General features: G+C 37.8%; 1 protein-coding gene across 1 annotated transcript; it reads left to right on the top strand.

Moving 5' to 3' along the window:
• Positions 1–523: 523 nt before the first annotated feature.
• Positions 524–6,721, top strand: CBG07789 (the record flags this gene model as incomplete). The annotated part of the gene is given in 16 exon segments (XM_002645954.1): positions 524–620; positions 2,986–3,153; positions 3,197–3,266; positions 3,328–3,535; positions 3,586–3,801; positions 3,843–3,986; positions 4,034–4,258; positions 4,264–4,310; positions 4,758–5,016; positions 5,332–5,466; positions 5,511–5,624; positions 5,726–5,840; positions 5,889–5,972; positions 6,022–6,265; positions 6,313–6,523; positions 6,569–6,721. Coding segments are annotated over 16 exon segments (2,490 nt in total).
• Between the last annotated feature and the right edge of the window lie 2,145 nt (positions 6,722–8,866).

The raw sequence follows: 8,866 nt of genomic DNA, 5'->3' as shown, positions 1-8,866 counted from the left end.
GCGGCACCTTTTTTTGAATTTTCTTCCTTTTCAACGCCGTTTTTCGGGAATTTCGGATTTTCTTTGAATTTTTTCGCAATAATATTTGAAAAATAGATAAATGTTAACACATGTTAATGCAATAAAAATTTCTGGCCGGAGTCTCCCTTTCATATAATATCCAAAGTATTTTGTTTGTTGAGCACTTTTTGATATCTTCTACAGGAACCTAGATAAATTGGTTCACATTTCTTGCCTAAAAAATGTTATTGAGACCAATTCAAAAATTCGACCTTGATTTTGTTCTAACTCTGTTCCGAAGCTCCTGAAATTTTTCTTTTCTGCCATTTCCTATGTCACACCCTTATTTTTATTTTTCCAGACTCCCGGTCTCACGTAACCTATTCATTCACATTTTCCCAGCGTTTTCATGGTTACCATTTTTTCGAAATTTTTCTTCCAGTTTTTTCACATCTCGTGATAACCCGTTTCCGGTGTTTCTTCCTCTCTGAAAAGTCAAAAATCTTCAGAAAAATAAAAAAAAATGGAGCCGAAACAAGAAGGTACAAATCCAATCCGATGGCCGGAGTACTCGGACTGTCAGTTTGAGGATTGTGCAGAATGTGGTCTTGTTATATTGGGTAAGTTATCAAATACTATATATCATCTAATAGAAGCTTACCCGAACCATCAACTGTGAGCTTACTCATCTCGATTCCCGTGAATAATACAAATATTTTGTCAACTGATAAGTTATTTACAGTACTGGCCAAAAAGGTATTCGCAAACGGTTTTTGAGAGTAACTTTGCTGAAACTTAAGGGATCGATCTGAAAATTTTACTGTGCATGTCGTACATGGTGACGACAAATTGCGTACAAGGAAATTGCATCATTTTCAGAAATTTTTTGTTTTTTTCAATTTTTTCAACTTTTTCGTTTTTTCACTTTTTTCATATTTTTATATTTTTGGATATTATGGTTTCTAAGAATGTTGGTTTTGGCTCCTATGTATTTAAAACTGTTTACAGACATGGCCAGACCCCTCAGAAAAAAAAACATCTCTCANGACATCCGTAAAGCCATCGTCATCGGCTTCAGAAGTGGATGTTCCAAGGACCTCTTGGCGCAGCAGTTCAATGTTACTAAACGTGCCATCGAGAAGATCTTGAAGCAGTTTCGGGATGAGGTAATATTCGAAAATAGTATAGTTATGGAAAAAAATGTTTAGGGAGCCTTGGTGGAGCGAAAATCGCCTGGAAGACCGCGTATCACGTCGAAGAACATGGATCGGAACATCGTCCGAGCTTCAAGAGAGGATCCCCAGAGGAGTTCTACGGACATTCAGATGGTCGTGAAGACTCCAAATGAAGTCACACCATCCCTGAGAACCGTCAGAAGACGTCTTCAAGATGCTGGACTCCATGGACGACGGCCAGCTAAGAAACCATCGATCAGCAAGAAGAACAGAATCGCTCGCGTAGCATGGGCCAGAGCTCATCTCCACTGGGGACGTCAGGATTGGGCTAATCACGTGTTCAGCGACGAATCCAAGTTCAATCTGTTCGGTACTGACGGTATCAAGTGGATTCGCCGTCCGGTTGGATGTCGGTTCGATCCCAGCTACCAGCTCCAAACCGTCAAGCATGGAGGTGGATCGGTGATGGTCTGGGGCTGCTTCTCTGGGACTTCAATCGGCCCGCTGAGAAGAATTACGGGCATCATGGATCGCTTTGTGTATGAAGACATCTTGGAGAACACAATGAGACCCTGGGCACGGTCTACTGTGGGCCGGGCGTTCGTTTTCCAACAGGATAACGACCCGAAGCACACCTCGAAGCACATCAAGGAGTGGTTCCGACGCCGCCACGTGGATCTTCTGTACTGGCCAAGTCAATCTCCGGACTTGAATCCGATCGAACACCTCTGGGAGCATGTCGAGAGACAGCTTAGAGGGATCCGTGCCTCGAATGCCAACCAGAAGTTCGACCAACTCCAAGATGTCTGGCAGGCCATCCCGATGTCTGTCATCGACACTTTTCTCGACTCGATGCCAAGAAGATGTCAGGCGGTAATCGACGCCAAAGGCTTCCCAACGAAGTACTAAAGCTATTTTATTCATTTTCTATTGTTATTTTTCGTTTACCGGTCTATCCTAGATCTCAGAAGTCAAAGTTCCATTTACCGGGTTTTTGCAATTTTCATGAATTTTTCGATTTTTTTTCAATTTTTTGAAATTTTGACTATTCTTGTTGTTGAATCAGTTTCTTTTACCGTTTTAAACTTTGTCTTAAAATATCAGATTGATCCGGGAAGTTTCAGAAAAGTTATGCTCGAAAAACTATTTGCGAATACCTTTTTGGCCAGTACTGTATCATAACATCAACAATATTTTATCAGTTGACAAATTTTGGACATCTCTCACCGAAATTGAGATGATTTAACTCAAAGTTGACGGTTTGTGATACAATTAAAGGGAACATTGTATGAAGCCGTATTCATCGTTATTTACGTATTTTATTATCAGCTCTAACAAAATTATCCGAAAATGTAAAATTTGAAGGAAAATCCTTCAAATTTCGGTAGATGTTCCCCTTTCAAAAAGTAGGAGTACTTATTAATTTTCATTTTTTATATCTAATTTTTAGGGCATTCTATTTTTAAAAAGTATATGCATAATTAGAATTTTAAAAAGTTATTATCTAACTTCGAACCCAAATTGCGTAAATGTTTGATTTTCAATTTTTGAAACAAAGGGCTTAAACGAATTAAACTAGAAAATCAAAGTACTGCGTCAGAAAATTTTCAGTTTTTGGTATTTTAGAAAATTTAGTTCAAAGGTAATTTTCCTAATGTACAAACAGGAAAATCATTAAAAAAAGATTTTCAGTACAATTTTCACGTTTCCTTTGTCTTTTTGAACAAATAAATCGATTTTTTGAGATAAAATAGGCAAATGTTCATGAACACGACCTACGAAGTCACAAATCGTCATCCAACATTTCCAGGTTCAATGTTTACGTGTAATCTCTGCGAAAACCATCATATCTGCGCATCCTGCTACAATGACACAATTGTTGAAGAAAGTATTCATTCCAAGAAATCTCAAGATCTACCTGCCGAGCATCCACACATGCACCATTCCTACCGCCTAGACATGTCTCCATTCGGCAAACGTGAGTTCGCTCAAAAATTTGGTTCTACATGTTTTCTATTCAGTTGCATTTCCGGTGCACGACAATCCATGCGCGAGTTGTGGCTCGAAAGTTTTTCCGGGATTACGCTATGTGTGAGTTGAGATTCATATATCCGGAAATAAGTAATATATACTTTTCAATAAAAAATTTTAGGTGTCCAGAAATCTGTCCGGACTATGGAATTTGCGCGACATGCTTTATTAAAAAGAAAGGAACCGATGAGATAGAATTGTTCGAAGCAGTTCAAGCAAATCCAAAGTTAGAAAAGAAATATCAAATTGGAGCAGCAATTGTAACTCAAAAATATTATGGTATTGGGCTAGCAAGGCTAGACTGGTTTCTAATTGATAAAAATGATGAGGTAAACATTTCATCATTTTGCGTATAACTCCTTTTTTGTTTCTGTTTCAGGAACAAATGAAAAATCTGGGACGTAAAATCGGTTTTGCTGTCTACCAGTATCCTACAAATTTGCCCCAAGAAGAAAGGAACAGTTTGAATCCGGACCAACTGCAAGAACTAATGAGGAATATTGAGATGGAAGCTTCTCGAGAAAATAATAATAATGGGAAGCAAAAGAAAACGTTTGATGCAAAATTCATACCAGAATTTGGATATACTCAAGAGGTATTATATTTTTTGGAAATTCGGAATAATTTTGAGTTTAGCAAGAAGAGCATATCCTCAAACTTCGTGATGAATTGTTTGATATTAATCGAAGACAGAAGAAGTTGAAAGAAGGAGAACCCAGTATTGTGGAGACCAAATTCGTGTTCGTTAGCTTCTTTGCAGATGGGTCGCATTCCAATATTGTGAGTTGAATTCACAAACAATCTAAAATCGATTTCATTCCTTATAGCTCCCACTGATCTGTCTCCGTATCAGTGACACCAAGATAATGTACGTAGAATCCACTGGAAGAGCATATGACGATTGGGATGATTTTCTGAGCAAGAATAAGCTTCCAGAGTGTAACATTCTTTATCCACATGATGGAATTTATGAGGTATCCGTTATTTATCAATACTTTTGCAGATGTTATAAAAAATCTTTATTTTCAGATGGAACCCGGAGGCATTCTCAATTTAAGATATGACATTTCTCGAAGAAGCAAGCTCCCAAGCAAAATTGCAAAGGTAGTGAAGCTACATTAACGGTTGATGAAACATACAAAAAAGTTCATTTTCCGCATTTTCAGGAGTTCGGAGCACGGCTGTCAAGTTTCCGGTCACTTTGAAAATTTCAGAGGATTGGAAACAGGCCTAGATTGAATACATGGTATTCCCAGAATTTGTCGGAAATACCTAGATTTTCGGCTTTCAGCCGATTTCTGAAAGACATCGCTTTTTGCCAGTTTTTGCACTGAAAACGTAAAAAAAGCTTCTTTCAGAAATCGGCAAATCGTGAAGAAACTTTTCGAAAAATTCAGAGAGCGCAAGTTTTTCAATTTTTTCACACCTCTCAAAATTTTCAAAGAGCTCCAGATTTCTGAAAATGCTAATAATCAATTGAAAACTGAATTTCTGTATATTTTATTGACCGGTTTTTGTAAATATTACCTTACTTCAGATAAGTGACCGTAGCGCGATGGGTATTGGAATCGCCGCTACCATTGGATCAGTCATTGGACTCTTTACCCCACTTGCTCCTGTCGCTGCAACAACACTTCTCTACACTGCTATTGGCACTGGTGTCTACACAATGGCTAGATCTGGATATCACATTGTGGATAGAGCAACACATAATGAAAATGTCAATCCGTTAAGAAGTCGTGAGAATTTCGTCGACTGGTTGGCAGTCGCAGCTTCATTGGCTTCGTTTGGAGCTATCGGAGGATCAGCGGTAAGTATTCAATTCATCAGTTTTGAAGTCATTTAGCATTTTCTGCATACATGAGAAATCAGGATCCAGTCTGTGCTCCGGTGTTACAAATTTTGAAAAATTCTGAAAATTAAAAAAAAATTATTTTGTGGAAAATTATATGTCGACGACATTTCATTCTTCGCGAAATTGTTAATTGCCCGAAATTTTGTTTACTTTTCTGAATTGTCTCCGAAAATGTTGTTTGAAGATTGGAAAATTTCACTGAAAACCAGGGCAGAGAAAATTCTGAAAAAATCTTGGTCGGTTGCTTAATTTAAACAAATAATAATTCAGTACCTAACTGTGATGGCGACCCAAGGAATCGAAGTTAGTCAAGCGATCGAATACACTGTCAATGCTGCAATTTTCGCAAATTTTGCGGTATCTGGAATCGCTTTGACTGCTTCTGGATACAACATTTTTGAGAAGGTTAGCCGGATTCAAGGGATTTTAGATAATTCCTATCATTCCAGGTCGCCAATGGTGAGCGTCCAACCCCACTGGAGCTTTTCCAGTTCTCCACCAGTTTGCTGTTCTTCACAAATGCCGCAGTTAACCTTCAAACTGCTGAAAAACTTATTCAACAGGTAAAATAATCATTTTTCTAATTCTTGCAAAGAAGTAAGATGGTAGTTAATAAAATTAAATTAAAATCAATTTAATAATATTATGAGCAGAGAATTTTCAGACAACACAAGAAAAGATTAACGAATATCGTGATACCTTGAAAACTGCTGAAGATAAGCAACAGTTTGACCATACCATCAACGAGAACATGAAAAAGACAGAAGGTCAACCTGGAAGTAAGTGGGACTAGCATCAGTATCTAGCTGAAATTCTGCAAGTTTCAGATTCCAAGCTAAAAGCCAATTTGGAAACTATAAAAGATATTCACAAAGCGATGTTAGCTGACAAACACGTGGAAGCTCATATTCGTAAGTTGAAACTTCAAAAAAAAAAGAATAAACTTTTTCCATTTCCCAGATGAGCACGAACTTCCCAAAAAATCAAAACCCATGCCTTCTTCAAGTGTTCCGAAGATGCAAGCCAAGCAGTTAACAGTATCTGACAAAAAGATTGTGGAGGAACATTTGCAAGCTCTCGATGCAAGAGGACAGTCTAAACTGCCAGCTAGCAAACAGAAAATGACAACATACTTAAACGTTGGTTGGGATGATATTGCTGCCAAAGTCAAAGCAGTGCTGTCCGGAAGTGCTGGTGGTGCAATGTAAGTTTTCAAAAAAACGATTTATTCGAAAAATGTATTGGTTTTAGAACTGAAAAACTGATCGACGGAAAGACTAAGAAAACTGTTACAATTGATAATGGAGATGAAGGATTCATGGGAGCCAAAGTGGAGTCTATCCCTAATGGAGTTGCTATTCGGAAAGGAGTCATTGATCGAATTGAAATCACTCTCAATGATTTTGGAGAGCCCATTCCTCATTTTGTTGAAGGAACAATCCGGTCGGGAACTGAACAGAGTGTAAGGAATAATAAAAACCAATTTAAGCTCGCATTTATATTTCAGGTGGTCCGCATCAGATTGGAAAACCGTGGCGCTCTTGGAAACATCCGTGCCAAACCAAAAGTGCGAATGTATAAAGAAAACTCATCGAAAGGAGTGGAAATCGATGATCAGGAACTATCAGAGAACTATTTCATGTGCTACGATTGGTCATAATTTGTGATAATTCTTTTTTTTCTGTACATGTTTTTGCTTGAAAATCGTGTGATAATGACCGCCTACTGTGTAGATTGCATGCATAAATATCTTTTCATAATGTCTACGAATTTTTTTTCGGAAAACATGACTATAGTATTCTTCAAGTTTTCAAATATAGAACTGTTTTTTAAACACTTTTCACGCATTTATTGTTTACTTACAAGGGAAGCCTCCCAAGTGTTACACTGAGATTTCGATGAAATCTATGCCAAATAGTAGTACACAGGCAACCTAAATCAATCACAAAATAATAGCTGCCCGTCGGTACCATTCGAGAAACTTTAACTTTGTTCATTTTGAAAGGAAAATAAGGAAAGTAGAAAATATGAAATTTTCCAGTTCCATCAAATTCAAAAAATGCCAATTTTCGAAAAAAAAGTGCTTGGGGGACCATGTCCATCAGATTTCTCAAAGCAAGTAATGTATGTGTGTTCAAATATAGGTCGAGCCCTTGAGTTACGAGACTTATTTCAATTTTTCCAAAAAAAAACGTTAAATTCATGTACTTCATGAAATTTTTTTGAAATTTTTTTTGATTCTCGAATGCTTTCATTTTTAGTTACTAAACTTCATTTTGTTCCTTCTTTTCAGTTTAACTTATTGAATATAGTTTTTAAAAACTTTTATTTTTCAAAAAATTTCATGAATAGGGGTACATAAATTTAACGTTTTTTTTTTGGAAAAAAATGAAATACGTCTCGTAACTCAAGGGCTCGACCTTTATTTTTTTTACACATACATTACTTGCCCTGAGAAATCTGATGGACATGGTCCCCCGAGCACTTTTTTTCAAACATTGGCATTATTAAAATTCGGTGGAACTGGAAAATTTCATATTTTCTACTTTCCTGATTTTCCATTCGAAGATAGAGCATAGCTGCAAATGAAAATAAAGCTTACCAATTTGTTACCTTTCGAATAAAAAATAGTTTGAACGTCTACCACAAAAATGAACAATGTTATGGTCTCTCGAATGTTACCGACTCCGAACTCACGAAAAATCATAAAACCACTCGTCATTTGAACAGACCTTCAAACGAGCCGCTATGATTTCGTAATTGATTTAGTTAGCCTGTGTACTACTATTTTGCATAGGTTTCATCGAAATCCCAGGGTAACACTTGGGAGGATTCCCTCGTTACACTGAAAACCGAAAAAACAAACAAAAATACTGTATCAGCTCAAAACCTGACTTCAAGATCCAAACGATCCACCATTACTGTGTTGTTTCAAACTCTTTGAAGTCGTCCAATGGTATTGATCACGGTCTGAAAGCAGAAGTTGGCAAGTGGACGAGTCCGAGGTGCCTTGGCAGGGTTGCAATCTGACGGGCTGGCCGGCCCGAGGGAAAAAAACCAGGGCCCGGCCCGGCCCGGCCGGCCGGCAATTAATTAATATTTTTTCTGAAATTTTTTTTTTTTCTGAAACTTTCAGGCCCGTGATCTTGTCACAAAGTTAATGCCGTCAGCTATTCCCTCCACTACTCAACCCACCTCATCGCAGAAGTCAAATCTAATTGCAAAGTTATATCATTCGGTCAGTGACCAAGCGAACTCAACATCCACTTCTTCGGAAATCTCAAGATATCTCTCCGAGTACTACGATCCTTCAACAAACGAATCGGTTGAGGAGTATTGGAAAAGAAAAAGATTCGAATACCCCGGACTGTACCCAGCAGCACTTTTCGTTTTTTCGATTGTTCCCAGTGAAGCCATGTGTGAGACTACGTTCAGCACTGCGTCGTTTTTGTTAGATAAAACAAGAACAAGATTACTGTACTAGCGTGTGGAGATGGTCGTTCTGGGTTCGCAAATAGCCACGAAATTTCCACACTGGCTCGACTGATTCTCTCACTAATTGTAGTGATTTTTCTGGTTAATTTTATGTTACTTTTCTATCTTTTTTGTTGGATTGGTTGATATGAGCTTTAATTTTCTCCCCCGGTTTCCATTTCTTTGTTTCCCCTTGTTCATTTATACGGTTTTTACATTGTTATGCTACTTGTTAAGAAATAAATTCAAATAATTCTTCAATAATTTCTGTTTTTTCTTAAATTCGAACGGGCCGAACCGGCCTGACCGGCCGGGCCGGGCTGGCCGGGGC

Source organism: Caenorhabditis briggsae, assembly GCF_000004555.2.
Source record: "Caenorhabditis briggsae complete genome, chrX, whole genome shotgun sequence".
Taxonomy (NCBI): domain Eukaryota; kingdom Metazoa; phylum Nematoda; class Chromadorea; order Rhabditida; family Rhabditidae; genus Caenorhabditis; species Caenorhabditis briggsae.
The sequence above is the reverse complement of the archived record's forward strand: the minus strand, read 5'-3'. Positions and strand labels throughout refer to the sequence as shown.